The sequence below is a fragment of the Cryptomeria japonica genome, chromosome 2 (genome assembly GCF_030272615.1).
Source record: "Cryptomeria japonica chromosome 2, Sugi_1.0, whole genome shotgun sequence".
NCBI lineage: Eukaryota > Viridiplantae > Streptophyta > Pinopsida > Cupressales > Cupressaceae > Cryptomeria > Cryptomeria japonica.
This window is the reverse complement of record NC_081406.1, coordinates 658,430,974-658,447,236: the sequence shown is the minus strand read 5'-3', so window position 1 is coordinate 658,447,236 and position 16,263 is coordinate 658,430,974. Positions and strand designations below refer to the sequence as shown.

At 36.2% G+C, this 16,263-nt stretch overlaps 1 protein-coding gene across 2 annotated transcripts in view; it reads right to left on the bottom strand.

The window, feature by feature from the left end:
• Positions 1 to 5,881: 5,881 nt before the first annotated feature.
• The window catches only part of LOC131034065 (uncharacterized), an 87,009-nt gene continuing 76,627 nt past the window's right edge, over positions 5,882 to 16,263 (bottom strand). For both annotated transcript variants that reach the window (XM_057965416.2, XM_057965417.2), the window contains exon 7: positions 5,882 to 6,625. In XM_057965416.2, the coding sequence (XP_057821399.2) occupies positions 6,155 to 6,625 (471 nt within the window). In that variant the 3' untranslated portion in view covers positions 5,882 to 6,154. The remainder of the gene's footprint in view (positions 6,626 to 16,263) is intronic.

Below are 16,263 nucleotides of genomic sequence, written 5' to 3'. Positions count from 1 at the left end.
AGGGGCATGCCAAGCTTTGGGAACTTCTTCTCCATCTTGGTTGGAGATTACATTGACTAACAAGAGAAAAATTGTACCACTTATCTTGTCAGAGGACAACATAGTGAATAGCTACTTCAAAAGTCCCCTAAGCTTAAAAAGCTTAAGACCGTCTCTAGGCTAGTTGAAGGTGATAATGAAAACATGTTTGTGGAGATTGCACACCCCTCAGTACAAAAGGATCCTAGTTAGGCTACTACAGTTGACTTTAATTTGACTAAAGTGGATCTAAGACCTCCAAGAAGAGATGGAGATGTCCATAATTTTCACGTGACTACCACTGAGTTGATGAGTATAGAAAGAGACAAGCAAGATAAAGATGAATTGAAGAGGGCAATAGAGTTGCTTACAAGTTGCTTGAGATAAATTGTTGACCCATCAACACAGCCTATCAATTCATTAGAGGCCTCTTTTGATCCCAATTTTGAAGCTGGAAAGGAGATGGTGGGCAAAGTACAAAAGGATAGCTACTTTGGGAGGACCACTCAAGAATAGATTAAGGATTTGAAGGCCAAAGGGCCCCTTTTTATTGAAAATTTGTAAGAAATGGTGTGAACACAAAAATAGCCAATACCAAGCAAGATGAGACAACGTGGTTGCAAACAGATTAGCAACTCAAAGAAATTGTAGACATGGATATGGATAAGCCTATAGCTAAGAGTATTCTTCAAGATGTGAATGACACTAGATGTGTCATGTGGAGAGAGAGTATCAAATGGAAGGATTCCTTCCTTAACCAAATAATCAAGGAACAAAGAATGTACTAAGAGATTGCAACAAGATGCTAGTAGATATCACCAAAGAATTCATATACATCGGTTGTCAGCTTAATAGGAATGATAATTCAGGAGATGCTATTGTGGAGGAGTTGAAAGAAAAAATTCAAAAGGTGATCTATGCTTTCTCAAATGCAAAGGCTTTCAACAAATAAACTTTGAAGAGGATGGTGAGAATTGATTTCGCTCTGTCTTGGTATAATGGGCATCCTAACAATTTTATTGCTAGAATGGATGTTGTTCAAAAATAAAACTTTGTGGAGGCTTAGGACTCAAAACATGTTTATTTCTCAGCATGCAAAGATCTCAACAATGATTCACGGTTTGAAAAACTATAAGGCATGAGTAGCAACATAACAAGAAGTTCAAATTGATGGGATCAACGTGGGCCCATAATAGTAGCCACCTTAGCCTTAGTCATCTTTGTCATTTTAAAATTTTGATATTTTTATAAAAAAGTCATAGGTATTAAAACTTTATTTTAATGATTCTTTTAAAGAATCAATTTTAAAGACTATTGGGCAATTACATTTGAGACTTTATAAATATGTAATGAAAAGACTATTGAAGGGTCAAAAATTTTGATCCCCATTGCACCATTGCATTTTAGTGCAAGAGTGAAACACGATTAGAAAAATGATTAATAAAATTTTAATGATTCATAAAAGAATTCATTTGTCTTTGTGCATATGAAATGGAATGTGTAGCACAGATATTTATTTTAAGTCTATGAGATTAAATGGATATTTTGAATATGTATTTTCCGTTGTAAAAGTAATATTCATCTGAGTGGCATTCATATGCTTCTAGGATTAGTAAGTTTTAAAATGTAAAGTTGTTTATTCATTCATTGGTATTTTAGTCTTTGCATTGAGATGTTAATGACATTATTTTCTAGAAATCTTTACTCTAATTAGCATGTGCATCAAAATTGATTTTTTCAAATTTGCCTTTCCTTTCATCTGATTTGTATCGTAGTTATGAACAAATGTTTGTTTTCCTTTACCACTTTCTGATTAAAGTATACTCCTCTTTTAAACATTCAAAAATCAAAATTTCATCATACATGGGAGTTGTACCATAATCAAAATTCAGAGGGAAGTAAATTAATAACTTACGCAACTGTTTGTTACAATTTTGTCTTCAAATCTGACATAATTGAATCAAATAATAATATCTTCATGGAGTCAAATCTGTTAACCAACACTAATAAAAATGAAATTCAAAGCAACCAATCTTCTTGTTTTATGGTAATTAAGTTATTTGAATTGGAAAAGAAACTAGAGTAAGATTTTATCATAAAAAAGAGTGAATTTCTACCATAAGGTTCCATGAATACATCCTAGGTCCATGACCTAACATCAACGTGATAGCCGATTCCACCAAGAAGTATCTTCCCAAGGAATGTTTGATACAAATGACAACCTGTGTCACAGTCACCTGATTGTAAATATACATCAAAAGAATTGAAACGATAGTTTAAAAACTTTATGATATACATTTAATTCTAGTCTTCTTTAATATTATTGCTCTTAATAGTAGCAAATGCAGTTATAATCATAGTGTGTTGAGATTAAAAATATGTTTGAATTGGGGAGACAAATGCTGTGGAAAAAAAAAATTTCTAAACCAAACAACACAATGACAAAAGGGTAGAATCATCAAGGAAAACATGCAAAGCAAAAATCCTTTCTTATTTTTAAGAAGAAAGAAGACTAACGCCCAAGGGAAATATAAGCTTCTTATATTGCTAGTGGAAAGCTGACGGATATGTTGATTGTCTTATCCATGCAGGGGCCTTAATTCCTCGAGAAGGGGCTATTTTCAGTGGTAATATTGACAGTGAAATCCATTAACAAATTTATTTCAAAATTTTGGGTTCATTCTCAGTAATGAAAATTGAAGTGACTATACTCGGCCCATTGATCACAAGACAATCCAAACTCACGTGCTTTCCCATTTTTGCGCAACCCATTATAGTCCTGCAATTTCTTCCAAAATTGGCCTTGCAGGGACTTTGGAAGATTGTAAACTTAATTTCATAGACGATGATTTCAAGTTCTGTTGGTGGTTCAAGATTTATGTAAAGAGAAGAATCACAACTAAGAGAATCTGGCCACAACTGAATTTGGCCTGATTAATGTACTACTTTGTTTTCTATCTTACTACCAGCATTTATATCCCGTTAAGTTACAAACGAAATGATCCAAAACAAACTTTGTAATAATATCGGGAAATATGTTTAGTAATTTTTAATGTAAGGTTATTAAAACCATGAAAAGTAGCGGAGTGGGCATTCATCTTCAAGAAAGTTTGATTTATATGCAGAAAGTGCATATCATCCATAGATGGCTAGGATCCTTCTCATGACAATACTTGCTAGGATGGGACTAGAAACATCTTTTCTAGTCATCAAGCTTGAACAACCAATCAGATCTAAATCATAGTGAGTAAATGAAATCTCCGATTATCAAATGATGAAAATGATGACAAAAACACTCGTCCTGTTCTGGTAAGAACTAGAGAGGCCCAGTAATAGCTGCAAGAGATGCAAAAGAGCAACTGAAAAATCAACGAGTGAGAATTCAAGAACTTTATCGCATAATTCAATTCAATAAATATGTCATACGCGAACTTGAGAAAAATTCTGTAGAAAATGGACAGTGACATATGAAGAAAACAATTATTGTTTAACTGCCTCCTCATAAGTGATGCTTCTGAAAGAGAATGATTCTTAGAACAACATTAGGATTGTAAAATCCTTAACATAAAATGCCACTTGATGCATTGAACTAAGCCTGCCAAAATCGATGCACTAAACAGGTTCCAGTGACAGATAGCAGAAAATGTTGTACAAGAAACACCAATTACCTCTGTGCTATCCGAGAAATGTCAGAATAGGTCTGACAAGTTCAAATTATATGACAGGTGGTTGTGTCACATCTGATTCCCCTATGGCTATAGCGGAGAATCATGCAGATGAAATCCTTAAAAAGCAGATCATCTGAAAAAATTATGTTGAAAGTGATGATGGAAAGGTCAATAAGGCTAAAGACATTGGGGAACAGGGGCAGCGGCTTGAGAGGCCTTTTTATGGAAATTCCCTTAAAAAAAGATCAAATAACTGCTGTGTGAACCGGTGGCACTCCAAGCTCTCTAGAATGATTTGACACCTTACAGAGTCCAGTTATTTGAGCTCTTTTAGTGAACATCATTTTCATGGCACACATACACACAAACACAAGTCTAGCTGTGCATGACATAAAGATTCAAGTTCAGAAATTCACATAATGCAGCAAATTCATGATACAATGTCCAGATGTGTTTTGATTGAAGTATAGCAGAGCAATAAACTACAACAAGATATACCCCACAAGATAATAATGATGGAATTGGATTGATTAAGTATCGGTGATTATTATTGTAGGCAAGAATTAAGACATTTTATTATGGCCTTAATAAACAAACACAAATAAGACATACGTCACCATAATCTCAATACTAAAACTAGATTTTAAGGAAATTTTAACACCTCCATTTTTAAATTATGATTGGTGGTTGCACATGTTATGTTTGGGCAGTTTTTCCAACTGATGTACCTTTCATGGCTGAATTTGTATGTTCATATCTTATTGACCATTAAGAGATCTCTTGTGTTTCCCATTTTTCATTTTGCCATACATTCTTAAGGTGGTGTATGTCATGGATGTTCTTTAAAGAGAACAAATAAAGCCATTTGCAGATGTCTTGTCTAATATCTGATTCTATAAAATTGATCTGAAAGCTGTTATGGTGTGCTTCATGAATTTGTAACTCATGGTAGTAATAATCATTATTGGGAATAAATAGGCAAACCAAAAGATAAAGATTGATATAAAAGAGGTATAGAGTGAGGTTTAGGGTTTCCAAGAAATGGAAAAAAAGGGTTACAGTTGGGGTTAAGTTCAGGGTTTTTAAAAGACTGGAGAAAAATAAGGGTTATGGTTCGGGTTTTCAAATAAAAAATCAGGCAGCAGGCAAGAAATCATGACTTTTTGGCATTTTGCAGACATATTGCCACAAATTGGGAATATGTAATTTTTGACGAGTTAATTGCAAAAAGTCATAATTTAGTGATTGTAATCACAATTATATTGTCCATTACCAAGTTAAATTCAATAAGCAGACCAAGCTGCGAGAAATTGCAATTTATGCTACTATGATTGTTTATTAAATAGAACAAAAAAAGATGTGGGGACATCAAGTCATCCCTGTGACAATCAAAGGATGTCTCAGTAGTTCTAGGCCATTCTAGGGACACGGCACAGTAAAAACCTGTTTCAGGGATGCAACCCAAATTATTTAAGGCAAGGGATTGCCAAGGAACCTTTCCTTGCCATCCCTGATCACTAGAAACACTATGGGGATGGAACTCACATAAAGAGAAGGGAACACATCTCCCAGTAACAATGACAAGTACCACTATCTCTACGTTCATTTCTCAATGAAATTAGTTTTGGAGTAAAATAATCTTGATTTTCTTTCCTTGGTTGTTTTGCTATTCGAGAAAACTAGCACCTTGAGAACAGAAGGGTTATTCAAAGAATATGTCAGGGAAATAATTCCAAAAAAGAGTTAATTTAGTATTTAAAACACAGCCAACATCTTATTTCATAATTCCTTCAAGTCAGTAATAAATTTACAGACTAACAATTGAAAAATCAAAAAATGACTGATGAACGTGAGGTTCTCGCAGTCCATGAGATAGAACAGTGAGCTTTTGGGGAAAACTGTGAACATTCCTTTTTCCATCAGTGTTTTGCATCACACTCCATGATCCATCATCAGGATAATGAGATAATAATCAGCAATTATGATGGATCACAGTGTACTCTGAAAAGTTGAAAAAATGTAATGCACAGTTTTTTTTCCCACAGATTGCTGCTCTAAAAAATAAATATTTACATTCACTCAAACATATTCCATTCGTAGAAGCCTATAATAATTCCACAATCAGTTATATATGGAATCAAAATTATATAGAATAACTTCAGATGAAATACACCCACGCAAATGAGGAAAGAAGGCAACCAAATAGAAGAAATGCTCTTTTGAAAAGAAAAACTATATGAATCTTTCTAGACCTATCAGAAGAGAGTAATTTTCCAAAAGCCTAGCTGCTCAATTGTTCTTACAAAATCAGATTAGGCCATGTAAATTCAGAATGGAGCTGGATAATATGACAACAAATTCAGAAACTTGATCTCCTTAAAACTCCATCAAAAAGAAAAATATGTAAACTCCTTATATACATGCTGGCCATTGACTGTCTTTGACACAGTTACAAATCTTTATTCTCATCAAATGTTGCGTGGAGGTGCACTTTTAAAATTTCCTCGCATTCCTTTCAAGTACTGCCAAAAAGAACTTGCCAAGCCTTGTCCTTCCTCCTCTCGTCTCTGAGTCAACAACCACTCATAATCCAACTTTGCTTTTGCTGATAGGGGCTCTAAAAATTCACACTTCTGGAGAATGTCGGCAGGTGGCATGCCTGCAACAAGATTTGTATCAAACTCTGATTCACCTTTCTCTACAACTGCAGTTTGCATCGCATTTGTGGGTCCTTTTGGTAAAAGGTCATCTTCATTTTTTACATCAACAGATTTGTCGATTAAAAACAATGGAGAAGACCCAGGAAAGACATTCTGTTGAAAGGGCGTAGCCCTTGCAGGCCGAAGGCAGAAATCAAACCACTGATTGATAATTGGCGATGGACCCCGTATACGTCCTCCAACTTTATCGGTAGCAATACTAGAGGTTGCTGGTATTGCCTGTCAAAAAGAAACACAAGAAGGCCATGTCAAGAACAATGATTCAAAATCATGCTAGAGCTGCAAAGCATTCTACTGTGATGAGGGTTATCAATAAGTTAAACCCCACAGAAAAAAGATTTGAAGGATTCTTTAACCTTCCAGGAATCAAGACAAGGAACATAGGTAATTTTACTGGGATACAACACATACGAAATATTTTGGCAATTTGCATATGTAAATATCAGACAAATCAATGGCCTATAGTCTAAATGTACTTAAAGAAGAAAACTGTTTGTGATAATATTTACAAAGGTAGTGCATTAGCAGCCAACATGTAGCTCCCTATATCTTATTTTTGCTGGAGAAATCATCTTGTGTTTTTCCCATATGGGAAATGTTCTGCATCTTTGTATGCTTGTACGTGTCCATGTGGGTGTCCATGCATAAGCATCTCTCCATGTGGGGAATATTCAACTTGTAACAATACATATTTATTGATTCCTGCACATGTACTTGTGCATACCTTACGTACCACTTCATATTTTGAGCAGTTGCCCTCACTGTGGGGAACATGGACTTGCGCATTATTATCTGGCTATATGGATACTAGTGGTATCCATCTCCACTTTTTTTATGACTTGTGCTTAATTGTAACTAGTGTCACATCCATCTCAGTTATCTTTCATTTTTCTTACTTGCAATCAGTGCCATGAATTTATGGCTTCTAAGCTTGGAGTGAGCTTATCTGAAAAGGGAGTTTTCCTTTAGAAATATAATTTACTACATGCTTGAAGCTGCAATTGGGGCTTGTCATTAGATAGCTACTCTCCTTTTGACACTGAATTTTAAGAATTTTATAAAATGTAAATCAATTCGTAGTTCTACACACATTTCAGGTTCAGCTGCCGTGTGACCTTTTCGGGCCACTTTGTGCCAGAATCAACTTCTCCATTCAGCTAAAGTTTTACCAAAGAACAAACATCAGCCTATACATCAAATTTTTCTTCTTCAGGTTCTAATCAGGCATTTGTAGATTGTTTTAGGAGGAACTTGTCATCTGTTCTCAAGACTAGACTTTTCTAGGTTGAGTTGAAATTTTGCACTGAGGTATATTTTGCATTTCTAATTAGTTTTGAGTTGTCTGCTAATACTAAGCTTGATTCATTACCACTTTTGAATTGTTCTAAGTTCACCCACCAAATTTTACCTTGGGAGCTTTATGGTGTAGCTTTCATTTCTGGTCATTCTACCAATTAATACATTTTTTTGTTTCCGTCAAGAGTAGGCTCACACCCACTTCCACATTTAAGGGCCTTGACTTTTTTGGAAGCAATAAACAGATGTTCTATCTTGTTGCAAAAGCCTCTTCGACATTATCAAGAAGGTTGAATGAGAGCCTAAGTGATTTTTGCTATGACGAAAGAATTTAACTTTTAAAATAACATTCATGATGAGGAAGGCTTCATAGAAGCTTAGAAGCATAAACAAAGTTTTTACTCAGGCCAATCACACTGCATTATCCAAATCAATTGTGTCATAAGTAAAATATAACCCACTGATTTTGACCAGATTAAAGAAAACCATGAAAATTTAAGGAATTGAAATTGCAGTTCAATAAAGCTTTACTCAAAACTATGTCAAGTCTTATTAACTAAGTTACCAGTTCCAGTATGGTTGTGGGTATTGGAATTTCCTTGGGTACAGGTATGGGAATATGTGTGTGTCCATGTCCAAGTGTGTGTGTGTGTGTGTCCAAATGTGTGTGTGAATGTGTATGTGCACATGTGCGTGTGCGTGTGCTTGTGTGCATGTGTATGTGTGCACGTGCACGCATGTGTGTGTGCGTCTGTGTGTTTGTGTCAATGTGTCTGTCTGTCTCTGTGTATGTGTCTGTACACATTTGTATGCACACGTGCACACATGTGTTGTGTATGCATATATGTATTAAAGAATTTAAAATTAGATAAATATAAAACAATGATACTCATAATTGCCAATTAAAAAAAATATTTGAATACCTCTTAATTTGAAAAAATGAAAATACTCATAAATTCATTATTCAATGATTTGTCAAATATCAATACACAATGGAAACTTCAATCCATATTTAATAATCTTCATATTGCTCTTCATCAAAAGCATCAAAGTCTAACATTTGGCTCAATTTCACAAGAACCACAATGAGTTACAATACCACTTTCGCTAGCCATGTACTATACAAGCTGCCTCATCTAAAGATATTTTCTAGCAAGATGTGCAAGAATAATGTCCAAGTCAACACACTCATGAGTTAGATCCCAATTCCTCATCAACACCTCATTTTATTCAAGTTTCTTATGTGATGAACCTTCATGACACGTGACATTTTCACAATTTTATCACTAAGAGCAAAATTGTGTATGCGGGCAGTTTTTGTTTATTAAATTGTTTTTAAAAAATAACTTTTTTCTTATCTTTTTGGGGCAGCCATTGAGCAGGTTCGATTAGGTTCAGCCCAGGGTCCCTCCTAGGAACCTCGGGTTCCCTATGGGAACTTCATAGAAGGACCTGTTGTGACATTTTCACACATCGCCCCATTGCAAATGGGGACCCCCTCTTTTGCTTTCCTAGCTTAGTGTTTTAGGTAGTTGTCAAGCTTGGCAATAGTTTCATAGTTTTAGTCCTTTGCTTGTGAGAAGGATGATTCCTGTCAGTCGGAGATAGGGTAAGTTTCGAGTCAAATATAAGTTTCGAGTCAAATAGGTGGGATCAGGTCAGGAGGTCTTGTTTCAAGTCTGAAATCATGATTAAGTGTCAAGACTTAGGATTGAAGGGTAAAAATGTCAATTGTCAATACACTTGTCAAGATGCAAAATGTTGTCAAGGAGTGAGAAAAGACCTAGGGGAGCAATTTTCTAACACTCGGTGGTGCATTTCCAAAGGTTCTAATGGTTATTTCCAGACTTAGAGGGTTTTAAGGATGCTTGCTTAGTGAGATAACAATGTAATTTCACTTGTTCCATGGTATTTAATGTAAAATTTGTTTGGTTTTTTCAGGTTTTGTGCAAGGAAGTGCTTGGAGCATGGAATGAGGACTCAACCATATGGAGAAGACAAGGTGTTCAAGTTCAAGAAAGTGGAAGCAACGAGTTTCAAAAGGTGAAGAAGAGGACTAGCTCAAACATGAAGAAGATTTCACATGAATTCCAAAGGATGAAAAACCTTTCAAGACAACATCAAGATCCACACTTCATCAAGACTACAAAGAACTCAAGACATAAGAGGAATGAAGATGATCAATGCAAGACAACAATGCAAGGAAAGGTGAATTTCCCTTTTGCATTACATGGACACATCATATCTCTGCCACAAGCTCCAAGATTTCCTTGCATTCTTGTCTTTGAATGCATGCATAGGTGCAAATCTCACCATGTAATACGCAGCTACCTCATATCTCCGCCATGTATTACATAACAAGTTAGAAATCTGCCAAGTAATACATGAGCTGGGTGAAATCCCACCTAGGAAGAGTTTGAGCAAAGGATTGCTCTATGGGGATGAAATACATTACAACATGAATGACTTTACAACTACAACAAGAAGATCGAACACATTAAGATTCATATCATGAAGACGGCGAACAAATGAAGGAATAACAAGATCAAGAAATGTTCAACAAGGAGGATTCTCAAATGTAAAGTGAAATGTGATCGACATTGAGATAGTTTCAGAAGAATTAAGCAAAGTTAGAAAATTGATTATCACATCATTACAACTGAGTATATCCATTGCAATGTCAAGACCTGACTAAAAGAAACGTTGGGATAGCCTTGATCACATTATTTAGCATATAAGGTTACCTTGTTCAAGAGAGGATAAGATACTTAGTATTTTATTCTGAGTTTGAGGTGTCATAAAAAACACATCAACAGGACCCACAAGTAACTCGGGGTGCCCAGGAGGGATCCTAGGAGATCCCAGTGGGGAACCAGTAAAGGATCAGAACCAGAAAAGTATTTACACAGGTACAAAGGGGGGTTTAGAAGAACCCGGTAACATAGCTTATTAACAATAATCCATCTGAATAAGCTTGGTTCTAGTTCTCATGCACATGTAACCAAAGCAAGCACTCCCAACAGAGGTCAGTGGGATTACCAAAAAGGAATTCCCTACCTTATGATTCTAATCTGTCGGACTCTAATAAGTCATTAAGAGTGATTGCAACTACTGTGGAAAACCTGGTCATGATAAGAACACTGTTCACAAAGAGGAATGACCTCAACAATCAAAACAAGATTTCTTGCAAGGGTAATCAGCTAATGCCTACTCTGGTACTTTTATCCGTCTAACTATTCAAGGTGCCACAAAGAGAGTAAATTCTTGATTCTAGTGCATCCACCACATAAACCAGAATCATTATTTTAAAAGCTTGCTAACAAAATCGTGCAGAAAAATTTAGTGTGGGTAATAACAATGCACCTAGATGAGAAAACTGACTCATGACTTGTACTGAATCTGGCTAGCCTTTCAGGCCCACTAAGATTCTGTCTGTACAAGGTTTTGTCTAATGTTTAAACTTCTCAGAGGCCATACACAGACATGTCAACCAATGAAGAATGCAGCATTGCAGATCTTCCACCTCACCATCCCTTGCCATCATCCCCATGTTCATGTTTTTGCCATTATGCAGACGCTAATGAAAGGTTACAAGACATGGTGATAGATATATTTGAGATCAGGAGGACCTACAACATGCTCAAGCACTGCAATATTAAGCTTGTGAGAGAAGAGCATGCTGAAGAGATGAGTTTATGACAGCTTGAAGGTGATGAGGCCTGCACTTTTAGAGAAAAACTGAAAAAGCCCATAAAACAAAAGGCAGTTGTCCAAACTTATTGATGAATATGACCTTGGAAAAGGAAAATGGACCCAAAACTCCCAAAAGAGGCCTCGACATCCTCCCTCAACAACAATTGACTTCAAGGTGCAACTCCATTACTTGTCTAGCACTCCGAAGGCTACCAAGCATAGCATCATCAATGAGTACCTTGGACAAAAACTCATGGCACTTTCGTCAGTCTCCAATAACATGGCCTTTGTGTTTCTGGCTAGAATCAAAAATGTTTGGTCTATGTTGTTTATTTTGATTCAATGTTTGCAGACACACTTGTACTTTGCAGTCCAGTGGACAGACTTCTTAAAGGATAGCTTTAACAGTAGGTAATTCAGTTTTAATATTTAAAGTCATTTATTCTCTAGGGTTTATGATGTTCATTCAAATTTTCTGGATTATCATTTCACGACCACTTAATATGCTTAATACATTCTTTAGATGTGCACTCTATTGCAATTCAAATGCATTAGACGTGACTGCAACTAACTAATATCACGTAGACAATAATCATTTTTTTTATCATATGGCTACTCTTGCTGTGAATTTGATTTCAGTGCACCACATAACTCAAATAGGGAAGAGATAAATCTTGTCATAACAAATGTTTGGCCAACAATATTAAGAAAACAAATTGCAATTGTAGCTTCTTGTTCTATGGGCCCTGATATCAATTCACACAAATCTGACAAGTTTTCTTTCCCTTCTAGTTCCGGTGCTTATGCTTCTCATCTTAATGAGGGCAGAAAATTATGGCATAAGAGATGTGATCATCTTAATTATAAAAGTATCCAGTAGATAGTCAATTTGGGCAAGGTCCATGGTTTGCCGCTATTTCTTCTAAGTATTGTGAATGCAAAGATTCTGTTGTTGCGTATGCTAAAAGGAGAACTTCAATATTGGAAATGACTAAAGGGCACAAGCACCTTTTCACCTTGTGAATAGTGACCTATTGGGACTGATGGATAAAGCATCTCTTATGTTCTCTTTTCCTGTTAAAAATTTATGCTCTCTTTTCTTAATGAGTTTTCAAGATCCATTTGAGTTTATTTCCTTAAGTCTAAAGCACGAGCTTGAGAAGTTCCATGATTTTAAAGCTTTTTGTTGAAAAATAAAACATCAATTGGAATACTTCAAACCAGTAATGGAACAAAATTAAAGACCAATGCCTTCTAGAACTTTTGAATGCAAAGCTAGCATCAAAGGTGAGTGCATATTTTTTGTAAACATCTCATCGAAATGGTTAGTTGAGAAGAAAAGTTAAACTATAGATGAAATGGGTAAATGTATGCTCCACCCTACAAATTTGAACTACAATTTTGGTCAGACACACCTGATTGTATTATCTAAATCTTGAACTAGACAACTAGCCAGATTATTCAAACGTTACTCCAAGAGTAGCTTTAGAGTAACTTGAGAAAAAGAACAGATCTGCAAGAATCTTAGATTGTTTCTCAGTATGCTAGTCAATTCATACCCAGATTGAACATTCCATTTCTAAAATCTCTAATTGGTTGGCCAGCAGAAAGAAAAATATGTTTTTTAACACCAATTTAATCTATATTTTTAAAAAATAATAATAAAATAAAATATTTGAAATTTAAATTTAGGGCTCAGTTTTGGGCCAACCTATATTTAAATAAATAAAATAAAATGAAAAAAAACTAAGTTCAATGTGCATGTCGGCCTATTCTAGGCCCTAGCGATTATATTTGTTTTCTAAAAAGGGATGGACAATTTGGTGAGAATTTGGGAGAAATCCTGAGTGAGTGTGCTGAGACAAAAACCTCAGTAGCTTTGCAAGGTTGGGACCATAGTTGGACTACTCAGCGAGTAGTTAAAAACTCACGAGTTTTTCTTCAAGGCGAGTTTTTACGACTTTTACTCGCCGAAAACTCAGCGAGTTTTTCACAAAAACTCAGCGAGTTTTTCACAAAAACTCAGCGAGTTTCTATAAAAACTCGACAACACTAAAAAAAGAGGCCCAAACATGTCAAAAAATTATCTATTTTTGTTTTTTCAGGTCAATTTCATTCTCTTCATCAAAATATATACATGAAATATAACATTTAAGTATAAGAATTATACTTTAAGTTATATTTCATGTATATATTGGCAGGATGTTTGAGAGTGGTTTCAGATCTCTAGGAGTTATAATGCAAATTGTAGGTTTTAGAAGATCTTTTAATTTTTCAGACTTAGTCAAATTTCAGTAATCAGTATGCTCCTATCAACATTCTCTCACTCTCTCTATCTCACTCACTTTATCTGCCCCAAATTTTAGACCTATCTATCTCCCTATCACTCTTCCTCTATCCCTCTCTCTACCACTCTCCATCTCACTCTCTCTTCTCTCCCCCAAGATCTAGACCTATCTCTCTACCCCTCTCTTTCTCATCCTCAAACCTCGGCGAGGGGTGCTACCCTCAACCTAATTTTAATTTGTCGATGCTTGGTGGCAAAGTCGAGGTGGAAATACCCCAAATCTCAAAAAAATTGCCCTCAAAATCTTATGTTAACCTTGTAGTTCATCCAGTTGTGAGCACAATTGGAGCCTGTTTGAGGCCATCGACACGAAGAAGAGGAGCAAGTTAGCTCAAAAACACCTCAATGAACTTGTCTTTGTGCAATATAATCTTCGATTGCGCATAAGGAAGCACCGGCTGGTCCAATCGACTTGGATGATATAGATCCTTACAGTGACTGGATATCACAGGAGTAGCCTCCATTGTTTATAGAGGATGACATCAATGATTTGGAGAGGTAGGCTACGGAGGATGAGGGGGGTGGATTTGGTTTCACACTAGATGACATTGAAGAGGATGAGGAGTCATTGCCAGTGCCAGGTGCAGCTAGAGGCAGAGCTACATCTAGGATGGAGGATGAGCCACAGCTTGAGCCAGTCATACCAAGCGAGGAGGTACAATCACACCCACAACAGACATCTAGGACTAGACCCTCTAGTTCTACCTCTCCCTTAGTTTTTACTAGAGTTGGGAAGAGGAAGATGTAATTGTATTGATTTATTTACTTTTAGTTCTACAAAAACTATTTACTATTTTGCTTCCAGCCATCAGCATTCCTCACGAAGATGCGATTTGTACTCACTTTGCGTTTAAATATATCTAGACTCAGCTTGTTTCTTTTGAGTTCTCATTTATTGACTCATGGGATGCATCTTCTCATTGAATTTTGCAAAAAAAATGCATTTCTAATTAAATTTAAGCAATTTTTTAAGTTGCCAAGTTTTTCCCGAGTTTTTTTTTCAGGCCTTGGCGAGTTTTGTCGAGTGGCGAGTAGTTCAGCTATGGTTGGGACGCAAACCCTAGCCTTTTCTGATCATTTTTTTCATTTAAAGTTCTCTTCAAACCCTACCTTCAGCAATTTAACCTTGGTAAATACTAATCTACAAATGGCCACCACTTTGAGGGCCATTACAAAAGCTGATCACCATACTGGGAGCTTGTGAAGGATTTTTAAGGCACTGTAGGCTGCCAGACATCTACTTCACCCAGTTGGGCAGTTCTAAGGGTTTATAGCAAAGTTTTGGGCAGATTTCAACAGTGGTTTTGTAGGCCAAACACCCCAGATCTGAAAACAAGAAGAGTGGAACCAGCTGACAGTGACCAACAACCTACTAAATTATCCAATCTGCACATGATTGCCCCAAGAGATCATTATCAGCACCTATAAACAGTGCTGCCAGGTCTTCAACAGGTGTATTATAGGCAGATCTGAAGAGTGCAGACCTAGGGTTTGAACAACTGCAAGGGAAACAGCATCATTAGGATGCCACACAAATGCAATAGTCAGGACACCACCCCTTTTCAGACCTGAATCATCACTCTATGTTGGCAAGGGCAGATAACAGTGTGACAACATTTTGTAGGAGTCAAGGACAACCTATTTTTTGTGCCCAGGTTTGTAGCTATAGCTGAAACAGGGAAAGCCCTAATAACAGATCAGCAACAGCTATTGAACAGATATGTGATTTTGTCGTGAGAATAACCCTAATACAAGATTAGTGAGTCAAATCTGATTTTCTGATCAAAACATATGTATTTTGTTTTGAGGTGGTCTACTCAATCATACAAACTGTTATTTGATTCATTGGGTAAATAATTTCAAGTTTATTAGTTGAATGGATATGCAATTTGTTGGTGAGAAACTCCCATTCCTTCAAAGTAGAAATCAAACTTTATTTAAGATTTTGCTGCAAGTCCTTAGTGGGTGCAGTTAGTCAATGCATTGATCTTAGCAGGTAAGAGGTTCAAGGCTCCAAGTTCTTGTTAGTTCAGTGGGTCATTATTGCAAGATGTGGTCCAAAACACATTCTTACTAGTATAAAGATGAGAAAATTTGGGAAAAGAAAGATTGCACCATTTTATCTTATGGGTGTATGGATGGCAAGAATAGGAAACTTGTCAACTTTTTAGTGACTTCAAGGAGGCAGCAAGTCTCTTTAAAATCCATTGATGCCTCCAAGAAAATAAAAAAATGTAGAGACCTTGTGCAACATGCTGGACGAGGTAATGATGGAAGTGGGAGTGGAAAATGTCATTCAAATAGTGACCGACAGTGCAACTACATATGTGGCAGTAAGAAGACTTCTAGAGGCGAGGCACTCAAATTTGTTTTGGAGCTCTTGCGCTACCCATTGTCTTGACCTACTACTTGAGGACATAAGGAAACTAAGTTGGGTGAAGAATGTGGTTGAAGATGCAAGCAATATTACGAAACACATGTACACCCACACATGGAACCTAAATCTTATGAAAGAGCACAA